Consider the following 13,638-nt stretch of genomic DNA (forward strand, 5'->3'; position numbering starts at 1 on the left):
ATGAACTTTCGCTGTGAACTTTCGTGAGTACCCATAACTGCGGGACATCCATCTTGCCAGACTGCAGTCATACAGCAAACATTTATACACTCGTGAATCACAATTGTTCCGCGATTAAAACACATGCCTCCTACTTGCATTCCACAAATTTGGGCCAGCTGTTTATTCAGTTGAGCCATACTTATTTTTATACTTTACAGAATCCTCCCGCGGGCCCGGTTAAACCCGTTCGGGGGGCCACGTCTGGCCCGCGGGCCGTATGTTTGACACCCTTGATTTAAGCGTCTAATTGACCATAACTTGCAACTTTAAAGACTCGACAATGTGATTTAAAAAAAATATATAAAAACACAAACACACACACACACATTAAAAAAAACAAACAAACATCAGCCTGAGTAGTTTTGTGTCGAAACTTTTATCAATGAGACGCTAGATTCAATTCAAAGCAGTGTCGGAAAGGAATCATCTAAGTGTCTCACACGTCTCCCGGAGCTGCATCACACCATATTATGAATATGTCAACCGGTGTTACGTCTGTGGTTATATTCTAATTCTATCTCTGGTGATTAATGCAGGCAACAACAGCAGCTCCACTTTAAGGCACATGCTTTATGCAATCATGTAACAGACCGTGTACACAGTGGCATCAATGCAACGCCATCTGGCTTATGAGGCTTTAAATGTTGGGCAGGCTGTTCACTTTGTTAAGCCTGATGCCTTTATTTGTATCAGTCAAAAAGAGAGCCATGTCGAAGATTTTTTTTTTTTGCCCTGAAATTCCCCTATGTTCTAATACAAAACATTTAAAAGATATTCCTCAAAACAGACCAAACATTTTATTTACTTCATCATTCATGACAGGTCTTTTGAAAAGAACTCACTTTGCGATATGGTACGGAACAATTACACTGGATCGAAAAAATTAAATAATAATAATAAATAAATAAATCAATATTTCAATAGACGACATCAAAAGAGGTCTAGCGCATATTTTTTTCTATTTAAAAAATTCCCCAACACCCTGCAAGCTTATTTTTTGGTGCTGTGAAATGTTACTTATTGTGAAAAACGCGTTGACAGGCCCAGAAAGCAACCTTGATCCCAAATAGTTGACATCTGCAAATATCGTCGGAGCTGGCTTTTAGTCCAAGAAAAAAAAAAAGTTACTTGGACCCAATAAATTGAAACTATTGGAATCAATAAATTTAAATAAGACATGATGGCTTTTCTTCGTATGCATTTGTTTTTTGTGCAGCATGTGGCCTCAGCCCCTTTCAGAATAAAACTTTTCTTTCAAACCAATTAACGCTGCGTGACACACACAGCACAGCAGTCACTCTGTCACCAGCGGCGTGCAAAAGAGAGGCGAGGGGGGGAGAAATCGGGCGGTGGTCCCAGGCGTCCGACAATCCACAACCTCCCATTGACAAAAAAAAAAAAATCCATGGAGGCATCCATATGAAACAAGGAAACATCCAACCGGACAGACGATGACTATAAATTGACATTATGTTTCAAAACACACAAATTCCCAACAGCGTTTTTTTTTTTTTTTTTTTAATTATGAGGGGTGTGATAATCGGCCCGGCATCCACTGTGCTTTGTACGTCACTGCCACTCACCGATACACTGGAGGTGGGCTTGCCTGAGCCTCACAGCTGAATACCACCTCTCGGCTCTTCTCCGTCGATTCCACAGGGTACACAATGCTTCCAGGCTGTTTGGTGAACACCGGACTCTGTTGGACCGTGCTCACTACAACACAACACAAAAAAAAACATCTTAGTATAAACACTGAGATTTGTGACACCATTGGTTACAAACAGGGTTATGATATTTATAACTTTCTACTTTACCGGGAAATCTCCACTTGTCAATGACAAAATAAAATGAAAAGTAAAAATGAAAAAAATCCAATAAGTGACAAAAGCCATTCTTCTGTTTGTAGTGAAACTGTCAAAGTACATCACATTGCGCTGTTTCCTGGCCAAGTGAAAGGACATTTTTTTATAGCGTGTAGTTGCCTGACAGAATCCTTTTCCTTCGAATACACACCCAAGCACGCAAATATCTATACATACATACTCCGTACGGTTTCCGGTATATGGTGTGCAAAACGATTCCGTATATGATGATGAACTGTTGAAATCACGTGTCACTCATACGAATTTGTTTCACACCTCAAGTTTCTCTCAAAGCTTTGTTCCAGTTACCTGAACAGATGCTGCAGGAAACTTTCTTCTTATCACACAAGTGGGTCTTTCAACATGTGCTAGCCTAGTTGATTCTCGTGGTAGAAAGTAGGTCACAGTAACACACCCTCCACCCCCTCACACACACACACACACACACACACACACCTCGACCAGGCTTCCCAGTGGACCACACACACTTGCGACAGGCTGATTCTTTTCTTTTTTTTTTCCTCACTGTAAAAACATTGCTCATTTGCATATTCCTCAGAGGGGGAACAAACTCAGCTCAACCCAACAGGTTAACACCGTAGGGAATATATTGCTACACATCTTGGTTCCCCCCCCCCCCGCTCAAACATGTTGAACACTGCGGAAGGGAAAATATATAAAAAAAAAAAAAAAAGCTTACAGCTATACATCTTTTGCTTCAATAGCCTTGGGATGTTCTTGCATTTAATTTAATTTTAATGCATTCCAGTCAACTTCTTTATTCCTGTCGATGCACTACGCTGAACATTTACTCCGACGGGTGCTGCGTTTAACATGTGAGGCACATCCTGATCAAAAACAACCTCAGAATAGGAATCGGAATCGATTTTATTGCCACATGTTTTTTTTTGGCCCGCCCAATGGTCAACTTGAAACATAATTATTGAGAATAAATATAAAATGGAAATATACACACACCAAAAAAGAAAATAAAGATATCGGCGTGAAGTTCAAAGTGATTCTTTTTTCAGTGTACATACATAGTGTACTACTTTATGGGGAGTGGACAGAAATAACCGTTCATTTATTCCTCCATCACCGTCTTAATTAGAAAACTTTTTGAACATCACCTTGTTATTTTGCCTCTCCCACCAATTCCCCAGACAAGCGACAAACAGGTCGACAAGTCGGAGCCCATGTGATGCAACACCTCTGATGCAACATACCTGGCACATAACAACCCGGAGGAGACGTCAGGACAGGTGTGCTAAAAGTAAATAATGCAACCATATCGCTCTCTTTTTTTTTTTTTTTTTTTAATGCGCATGCATTTTTTTCTTTGTGGGCTTTCTCTGTTTTTGCTACTTGCTTCCAATGCTCGAGGTACATTTTGTCACCGTCACCTGTCGTGAAGGTCCAATAAGTTCCTAATTGTACTATTTTTTGGAGCGAAAACTGTAGTCCTCTCCTGTTTAATAGAATTAAATTAATATATTCATTATCATGGCCTTGTGTGTGACACCTTCAGCGTAAGGCTAGCGAGAAGGCTCACGGTAGCCAACTCGTGATCTGATTGGCTATTGCAACTGTCGATCAAATCTGAAAGTCCTTGACTTTGACAGAACAGACGCCCGCACGATTGTATCTGAAGGCCTCGGACGAATAATGCTTGCGACTGGTAACATGAAATCTGCCTGGCAACACGAGCTAGCTGAATTCTGATTGGATAAAAAATCTCACCTAAAAATACAACACTAGGATAGAATATGACATCAATGTGAAGAATACGATCATGATTTCTTGATTTTATGTTTGACCAGCAGAGAAGACCTTGAAGACCGACCACTGGCTGGACTCCGGTTCACCTCCAAAGGGACATTGAGATATTGAAAGCTGATCGATAGATTTATCACCCCCGCTTACGAAAACGTAATGTCGTCATCTTACAGTTAGCATTACCTTCAAGGTTGTAGCTTGAGTATGGAGCCACTGCTCGGATTTGAAAAAGAAAAATGCTTCTTCAGATGCCACCCAACCCCTCCTTGACTGTTCAGTCGTATTTTTTATATATTTTTTTTTTACTCACTAATGTGTTTTGTGTGTACAATCCTGACTGATGTGCACACACAGCATGTTATTCACATGAATCTTTGATTTCTTTGACGTGGCGGAGAGCGAAAGCGTCACAAAACGTGCTTGAAATTTCCGCCGCACGTGCTTTGTTTGCCGTGTGAGCACACGCGCCACAACAAGGTATTTTCGACTGATTTGATTCCGAGCGGACATGAATAAAACATGCATCAATATGCATATGAAAGGCAAGTGTTGACAAAGCAAAAGAAATACAAAGATGTTGGGCCGCCGGAAAAGCGCGAGGCCAGGTCTTCCTCTTGAACCTGCTCTGAATCGCTAACACCGCCAATTAGCCAAGGCTCGACCGGAAGACCATCTGGGGAGGTCTCGTAGACACCCCCCTCCCCCTTTTAAACACCTCGCTCCAACTAGCGTCTGTCCCAACCTAGCTAAAGATTGCCTCGTGTGCCGTTCCGGGAATTCACCTCCGCCTTCAACTCCGTCATCCCAAAGTTGAACAATGGTGCCCAGTGCTTTACTGGGGAACCTGATTGACAGAGCACAGACTGTCAAGATCCACAAGGCCGTCTCATCCTCAGCACGGGCAACCCCAGGGCTCTGTGCCGAGCCCCCTCCTTTTCCAATTCCCGAGGTGTCATTTCGTGACGGTCGACACATCACAAACCATGATGAGTTTGAGCTCAGAGAGGATGTCGAACATCTGGTGGAGTGGCGCAAAGAAAACAACCTTGGACAAAAAACGGACAAATGCCATTGCAGAAGCAGCGTTGGAAAAGAATAGTTTTTCGATTGCCATCCTGACCTGGACTAAAAATTTACACTCACAGATTGGCCCGTTTGGAAGTGTCGCCGTTCAAAGCTTTGCACGGCGCGGGGCCCAACTGGCGAGTGTCAGGTGGCCTGACACTTGCAGGCTGACTACGGGCTGCTCACCCAGTGGAATGACAGAGGTCAATGTTCATCCTGTCACTGAAAAACGGCCGGGAGAGATCAGGGCAGAGACCTTGACATATCAGGCCATCTGACATGAACATCGGCCCAAGAAATGCCCTTCATGGCCACTGAGCACGATGACGCAGATACATCTTGAGCGCCTCATTTGCAACATTGCGCTTCAGCGGTGTTGCGATGATGCGAGGCTACACGCATGTACTGCATGTCTAAAATGACAACAATAATTCTGCTCATTAAAATTCATGTTTTTAAATATTTCCTCCATCTCTATGAATGCAATAGCTTTTCCATCTGCATTTCTTTTTCCTGATGTGTTGCGCTTGCTGCTGATGGTGGAAGTCGCAGATGTCCAAAAGTAAACAACTAAAGAAGACAAAAATAATTTAAAAAAAAATATTACTTTGATAGGAAAAGGGTGAGCAATCAGTTCAATTGAAATTTGATATGTGTGCAAAAAGTGCAAGAAGGGGGGTCGTTTGGGCTCACATTGGTGGTTCGCTAGTAAAAAAAACAAAACAAACTATCATCAATTTCAAACAAAAGTTGGAGAGGCCGACTTTCTCGAAAACATCAGACAGCTGTATTTCCGATCGTCCGCCTCAGATGTCGATTCTACAACTGTGCTAATCATGGACGCCTCCACCCTCCTTCGACACGTGGAACGATGCCAAATGTTCAAACTCAATGATGACAGACTGCTCTCAACAGATTTGCAATTTTACAATACCCAAAAGGCACACATACATTTTTTTGAATAGTGCTTCTCGAGATTATTTCGGATGTTTACATGAAACCTCTACCATGACCTCGACACTTTTGTCCTCTTTTCCCATTTGTGATGACAGTTGGGCTTGCAGCGTTGCCCACTTTGTCCTGCTCAGGGCAGCCCGCGACTCAGTCAGCGTGTCCGGTGTTGGAGTGACACATGGCTAAGCGGCGGCACAATTGCGCCGGCTCAACAGTGTGTCTTTCTCATCCTTAGTGCTCTCTCTCTCTCTCTCTCTCTCTCGCCCTCTCCCAGGAAGTGTTTAAATCTGCTATGCTGCTCACAGAGCCATTTCCATGAAATCTCGCTCCAATTAAATGTTGGGGAAGATATCGAAATTGAGCCAAGCAGCAATCTCCATCGCTTTTGTTCTCGACCACATATCATATACAGTACTAGAAACTCAGCCGGAATATTTTTCTTTGACTTTAAAAATATTCCATGAATATTGCCATGTCTCCACTTGTGTTTATTTGCCATTTAAGTTTCCTGGGCAAATTCTTGGCAGAGTCGTGTTAGGATTTGTAAAGACAAAAAATGTTGGGATTGTAAATATATATATTAGTAATTATTTAAAAATTGGTAAAACATCTGTAAAATGAAATTTAAATAGTATAGGCATTTTTCTAATTAATTCATTAATTGAGATTAAATGAGCTATAATCAAGGCATGTCCATTTTCTCGACAGCGTTCCTCATGAGGGTTACTTTGGGCAAAAGACGGTGCCCACCCCGGGCTGGATGCCAGGATTCACGCTAGTTTAATTCTCATCTAGAAACAAGATTAAATTGGTCAATGAAGCCAACGTCAATGTTTTGGGAGTACTTATAAATCATGACATTAAAAATGAGAGTTTTATTTTTAAATTATTTATCTGGCCAATCTGACCACCCCTCACGAAGACTTTGTTGCACCATTTGTGTGCAAAATGAACTGTCATGTTTTTTTTTTTAAAGGCTACACTGGCAACATTGAACTTTAACAGTAGAACAAGCATCAATAAATCTAGTCCATTATTTTTTTACTGGATCTTCTCAAAAAGATCCCTAAAACCAAGTGGATTTTGATGTTCTGCAGTTGTAAGTTATACAACGCAGGAATAGCTACGAGGCAAGAAATCGAAGGGCATCGGGTTGTGTTAATTTCCGCATTACCTAGCATTTTCATTGGTGACATTTTCACATGAACGCAGCATAAAAAATAAAAAAAATAAAAACATACTCAAGGGACTTTCTATTCAAAGACAGCGCCACTACGCTTGAGGCGGATAATCTGGCGTATTCTGATATTCATGCCGGTGCAAGCCAAGATTGGCGAGTTTGGGAATTTGGTTCATACTTTATGGGGTGGAAGGCGGTGTCCAAGTGCCCACTAAAAAGATGTGCAATCGAACCAACTTTATATCATCCATCTGTGGAGGTCTGCTTACATTTCCTTTTAAACTTATATTACGTGCGACCACCTGCCGCATTGCTCAAGCAAATTGTCTTCTTCCATCATTTCAAGAACTGTCAGTGCACCTCTCACACGAAACAACTCGGCTGTGTTCACACCCACAACAGCGCAAAACACCTTTTTCAAATGTGCTGCTCTGCAACGTCTTTTACTGGTGTTCAAAAAATACCAAAACTTAGTCTAGCCTTGTCCGTTTAATTTTTTTTATGTTTTCTTTCTGAGTTCTGTTAAATAATTTTTTTTTTTTGGGCCAAATGGGCAACGATACTTTTGGAATGTTCCCCTTCACGCGAATTGTAAAGCATTATAAATATCCATTGGCGGCATTCGCAGGCATATTCAAGCTTTTCTTACGTGATTTATTGCAAACGTTCAGTGATGATGGAACTCAATAACCGATTGATGAAAGACTGTTGATGTCATTCAACCTGACGTTATTCATGAAAAATAAAAAAAAGTATCGTTGCCTATTATGTGATCACCAATGTCAGAGTGACTCTTGCACGGCAAAAAGATGAAGCCGAAATTTAACTGAAATTAGAATTCAGTTAAATACGCACATTTTTTTCTTCTCCATTTGTATTTGTCCACATTTTTTTTTATGACAATTCCTGTTCGTTGCACATTGTGTGGACCCGTCATGTACGTTTTTTCTTGTTTTTGGCCGTGACATTTATTGGAGGAGAAAATCGGTGCTTGTTGCTTTGTGCCTTTAAGTCTGGACCTTTGACACATTTAAACATATATACACAATATTTTGTTTGCTATCATGTGTTGGCAAATTTATTATTTCTTAATTATTAATTTATTACCACAAATACAGCAACAGTTTCAAGGAATTTAGGAGAAAATTATACCTTGAATGAAATCAGACAATACAATAGCATGAAAAGATTAAGGCTGTATGCTTACTTTATTTTTCTTTCTTTTACACTTTTTGTCAAAGCAAGAGGAAGGTAAGCAAAGGAGAATGCGATGAAGAAAAAAAATACCCACAATTTTGGGTGTGCTTATATGGGTAACATCATTTTTTTTTTTTACTTTTTCAATTATGCAGAAATGGTGCTTTGCATATTAACAAATGATTCCAATTAAAGTACGATGAGGAATTTCATTTCAAAGCCCAAATAAATCCGAAATCAATCAGCATGACTAAAAAGTTGGATTTCAGAGGTTTCACTATACGAAATTGTGCTTCCATTCAAATAATCCACCAAGGCATCACCAATTAGTTGCTGTAAATTTGTTGAAGACTCCAAATTGTCCTACGGTGCCATGCAATTGGCTGGCGACCAAATCAGAGTCAGCTAGGATAGGCTCGACTCAGCCGCCACCTAAATGTCGATAAGCGTTTTAGACAATGGGTGGATTGATCGCTTTTCAATCATTGTTCCCGTTTTTCCATTTTGGATACGCTATGTTGCGATTTTTGCTGCTTATCGTCTCGTCCGCATGCACACTGAGCGTATTACGCAAAATCGGTGCCAAATCATGCAAATTGCTTTAACACAACAAGATGCTCGCTCAAATGGCTGCATACGGCTTTTTGAAACAATGTTCGTTCCGCTGATGCCATCGTCAAGCCTGTCATCTCTGGCCCAAATACGTGGAAACTTGCAATTCACAAAAAGGCAAGCTTTGGCACGCATCAAAAAGTTGTTCATGAGGTACTTTACCTGCAAGGCACCCCATGAGTGACTGCAGCACCACGTGTTTCCATAGTAACATCATCTTCAATTTGGAAGGGTCAAAGTCGTCTCACATCCAGTCGCAAATGTATGGAATCCAATTTGCACTTTTCGGCGCTATCAATCTGCAGACAAAACAAAGACACACCTGTTATAAGATAGATTCGATATTTCAAACAAACAAAAAAGTGTGGCTGCTCGGCGCCATCATTTTTTTTTTTTGGGGGTTATTCCACCCCTGATGTGATTCACCACGAAAAACAAAACCGTGTGAGATCAAAAGGAAGCGGTGCAGAGCACATAGCGAAAGTACCAGAAATGATTTGGTTGTGCCATTAATCATGAATTATGTATCGTGCACCTTGCAGCTCAGACCTCCATCCACCTCTCCAAAAGATGCCTTTTATCTTCATACATCATTAAGAGGCTTGTCAGAGTTCGACTCGGGTACATCAATGGCGCAGGGCCGCAGACTTACTCCTAGAGAGCATTTTTACGCATATCAAAGTGTGTCGGCTAAAAGCACCGAGCTCGAAGCCCGGGATAATAACCACTTCTTAGTGAGCGAACAAAAGCCTTTAACATTCTCAACTGATGTTAATTTTATACACGACACCGGATCAAAACATTTTGAGGCATGTTCACGATGAGATGGGACGAACAAATCCACATATTCGGAGATTTAACGTTCAGCAAGAAATGTTTATTTTCCTCATCAATTAAAAGCAGATACATTCTCACATAATCCTCGAGCTTTTTTAAATACTACATATACTGTCCGTATTTCTTTACGTTGTGGCTGGAGCACCTGATTCTGAAACTGAAAAAGAACCGTCTTTTTTTATAAGGTGCTTATTTGTACTCTTCTATATTCATGAATTTAGTCTTTTAAATGCCAAGCCAAGATTGGAATTTTAAAGATGTCTGTTTTGTTTTGTCCAAGTCAAAATAATTAAACTCCCTTATAATGAATGTCTTTGTTCCGCATTCACAACAGCATTCAGAGAAACAATTTATTTATTCATGTCCAATTACCGGCATTGTTGTTGAGTCTCGTTATCTTGCGTTCTACTAATATCCACTTTGCTATTTTACCGATTGCAGGACAAAAAAAATAAAAAAATAGGCTTTTCTTTACGTTCTTATGGGGCTCGTAGACCTTACGTTGAAGGTGCGAAGGTGTCCTGTGATTCGATAATCACTTGTGGCACGGCAGGGCCAGGACAGACATTTTTACTTGGCGACCATTCGAAAACCTAAAATATATTTCTGCTTTTGTAAGGAGGGAAAAGTGTACATTTGATTGACTTCCGTGCCATTTTGAAGACGGAGCGTTCAAGAGAAGCTAGCTCGTGAGCTGAGGTGCTCCAACATTCTGTATATTATTTGTCCAGCCGTGGTGTCATAAATAATGATATTATGAGGGGGATTTATTTAAGTCGGACCAAGTAGGACTTCACTGAAGGCCTAGGTGGGAAACGCACGGCCAGCCCCTGTAAACAATAAACCTTTTTGTGACCCATAAATTCTGTTCTATTCTCTTCTAGTTGCACCCAGAGTATTTTGTAACGTTCGAACAAAATATATGTAACTCGCAGTCTTGTTCACGAATTAGTGAAAAACGGAGCGCACGATCAGCATCTGCGGTTGGTGCCGACTCTGCATCGGTCGGTCCGTCATGCTGAAGAAGGAGCTGAGACAAAAGGCGAAGCTCTCCATTTACCGGTTGATCTACATTCCCACTCTCAACTCCGGTCACGAGCTGCGGGTCATGACCGAATGAACAAGATCACAGAACCGAGCGGTCGTAATGGACCGAAAAGTAGTGCATTAAAAAACAGTGGGAGAAACACAAAGAAGGCTGGCCTTGAGTACTCTGAGCCCCGCCCCTTCATTCACTGCCAGCATAGGTAAAAATGAATGGACTTTTTAACGTAAATACCCGTCAATGGGAGTGAATGAGATAATGAGTGTGTTGAATGAATTAAAGGTGGAGGACAGAAGAGCGGGGCAGCCGGACCAGGTAACGACACAATCGTGTTGTGAGTCGAGCTGGAAAGCCGAGGCTTGTCATTGGCCCAGCAGTATGTGGGACACGATGAGGTCTGGCGCACTGCTTCAAACACATCCGACCCTAAAGTGACCCAATTTCACCATGGCAAGAAATATGCTGTTTATGCTTCGTAATTTTTGGAGCGTTTCCACAAAAGCATGTCACACTACACCTGGGACGAATTATTGCATTGTGAAAAAAATGCATTGTGCTGCATGTCCCCTTTTTCAGAATAATTTATTTACAAATAAAACGACAATATTTTGCGGCGCGGTGACACAACGAATAAGGGTGTTGATCAAATAAAATCAAAGTGAATCATGGCGCCAAGCGAAAGTCTGATAAATCAGATTTTAAGTGTTACAGAAAATGAGGTGCTTGTAGGTGATGCGGGGAGAGAAAATTAATATTGTTCTGTTGTGAGAGCAGTCCAAAAAAAAATAATAAAATGGGAAAATGAGCTGAGTCTCAGAAAAAAAAATTCTTATAGCAACATGTGTTCGGTCACCACTGCAGATAATTATTGGTCAAACCACAATATTTCAATAAATTGAATCAAATATGTATTAGCTCCGAGGATTCAATTCCCATGGTCGGCCGTAGCGTTCCAATTTTCTCCCACGTTTCAAGACTTGTCAACGTAAGTCACAAGTCCCACTTTTTTTTCATAGGTCGGCTGGTCCTGCGAATTATACTCGGGAGCAACTTATACATGAAAAAAAAACAGACAGATAGCCACAAGAGGGCACTCTAGTCTTAAGCACCGATATCTCCTACTCCTTACACAGACAACTGAGAACAACTGGACATGAAAGCCCCTTATAAGAATCATATTCTGCACACTACGTCCGGCAAGTAGTGACATTTGTGGCTGAAAACCACAATCGAAGTTTGGAGTGAATGAGAAACTTGTTAGGGACTGGCGAAAAGCGGCGACGACTCCAACTGTGATCAAGAAAAAAAAACAACGAAAAATAGATGGCCACAGCCAGAGCGACAAGTTGTCCCGTGGCTGCTCGAACAACATGCAAGCCTCACGATTCGTCTTCACGCTCAGCGGAAAAACTAATTTATTGTTCAAATGTATTTTGCGCGTAGCTAAATAACCTTTATTTATATATCTTACACCTTTTCAGCCTGTTCTTTAATTGTTTATTAATTTTATAACTTGCCTTCCATGAAAGGCCGGTTTTTGATCAAGTATTTAGCGACTGATACAAAGTGCGACTTTTGTATGTTTTTTTTCCCTACCTCATTATGCATTTTCACGCTGGTTTGATTTATATTCCGGAGCGACTTGTAGTCCGGAAAATACGGTACTACAAATCTCTGGGGTGTAATCTAACGGAATCCGTGGAGTGTATCCAACCTAGCCTGTGACGTGGCTGTCCCTAGATGACTAATCTGTGACTCGCATACGGTAACACATTTGCATATTGTGGGCAAATCATTCACTTTTCCCAAGTTGAAGGTGATACTATGCAGTACTACGGACGGCTTCACGTTTCTGTTTCGCCGTCCCCAGAGTCAGAGCGGTACTTCTTCACATCTCCCGAGCGTAGGCTTCATCAATCCAAGTCTTATTATGTACTTACTCCGCGTTCGCCGGTGATATTCCGAGTCTCAAATTGACTCCGGTGGTGCATCTGCCGAGCCGCCAATATTCTTACAACAATGCCACCGCCAAAGCGACTCATTAATCACAAATATGAAGTTATTTCTTTAGGTGCCAGCCAGCAGCTCTCTCTTCGGCGCACACCAATCCAGTTTTTGGATTCTCCAGTCCTGCTTTAAGATCAACGACCCTTGTTGTAAGTCATTTCAAGATTTGTTTTCCGGATTTCTCCAAAGGTACTCGTCTCCAGATTTGTATGGAATCTGCTTTCCCACCTTTCCACACCCTCAACAGTATAAAACAAAAACTTTCACCTTGGGAAAGTATGTATCTGATTAAGCTTGAATAAAAACTTTTTGGGAGGCTAAATTAAAAAAAAAAAAATCTTCAAGGAGGAAATGTTTCTTCACAGTTCTGAAACCGGCAAGTTAATTAATTCTATTGTTCAGAGTCGTTTGTCTTTTAACCTTGATTAAGGCAAAGACAATAAAGTCGCCTGTGGAGTGTGTTCCGGCGTTATCTATTGCGATTGCCGCATTAAAAGGGGGGAGTCAAACTGCCTCAATAATTACTTTGCATCCCTCTGATCCGACATCAAAATCAAAGTGACGTCGAGCACATCGTCACGAGCCATTACGACACATCGCTTCTGTTCGTTTTCATGTGGAATGAAGATGTTTGCATAGTCGTTCAATTAATAATGCAGCAGTCCCCGAGCCCAAATCTGCCTTCTGAAGCTGCTTGCTGTGGGATGCTTATAAAGCACTCAATTAAAGCCTTGCACAAAAGACATGCAGTGTGCAACAATGTTTGAATTGAAAAAAAAAAACATGATAGCCTCAGACAATCAGTGACGACTCAAACGCTGCAATTCTTTGTAACCAAACGCCTGCAAGTTAGCGAGCATCTTAAGGCGATGCGATTATACTAAACTGATTCCGATCCAAATGGGGCATTTACGGAAACAATTTGTAAAAAAAAAAAGTGGAAATTGTCCTGACTCAATGAGATGACTTGAATCTTTTTCTTCTCGCAGCTGTCCTTTAGGCTTAACAAATAAAGATTTCACCATCCCATCACAACAAAGTTTCCAGACTCATTATCA

At 41.2% G+C, this 13,638-nt stretch overlaps 1 protein-coding gene across 2 annotated transcripts in view; it reads right to left on the minus strand.

Moving 5' to 3' along the window:
- The window catches only part of LOC148326730 (contactin-4-like), a 67,611-nt gene extending 58,618 nt beyond the window's left edge, over nucleotides 1-8,993 (minus strand). For both annotated transcript variants that reach the window (XM_088309066.1, XM_088309065.1), the window contains exons 1-2: nucleotides 8,854-8,993; nucleotides 1,626-1,758 (exon numbers count right to left, since the gene is read on the minus strand). In XM_088309066.1, the coding sequence (XP_088165192.1) occupies nucleotides 1,626-1,758; nucleotides 8,854-8,908 (188 nt within the window). In that variant the 5' untranslated portion in view covers nucleotides 8,909-8,993. The remainder of the gene's footprint in view (nucleotides 1-1,625; nucleotides 1,759-8,853) is intronic.
- Nucleotides 8,994-13,638: the final 4,645 nt, after the last annotated feature.

The sequence above is a fragment of the Idiotropiscis lumnitzeri genome, chromosome 11, assembly GCF_059441095.1.
Source record: "Idiotropiscis lumnitzeri isolate Australia: NSW breed Sydney's pygmy pipehorse chromosome 11, RoL_Ilum_1.0, whole genome shotgun sequence".
Taxonomy (NCBI): Eukaryota; Metazoa; Chordata; class Actinopteri; order Syngnathiformes; family Syngnathidae; genus Idiotropiscis; species Idiotropiscis lumnitzeri.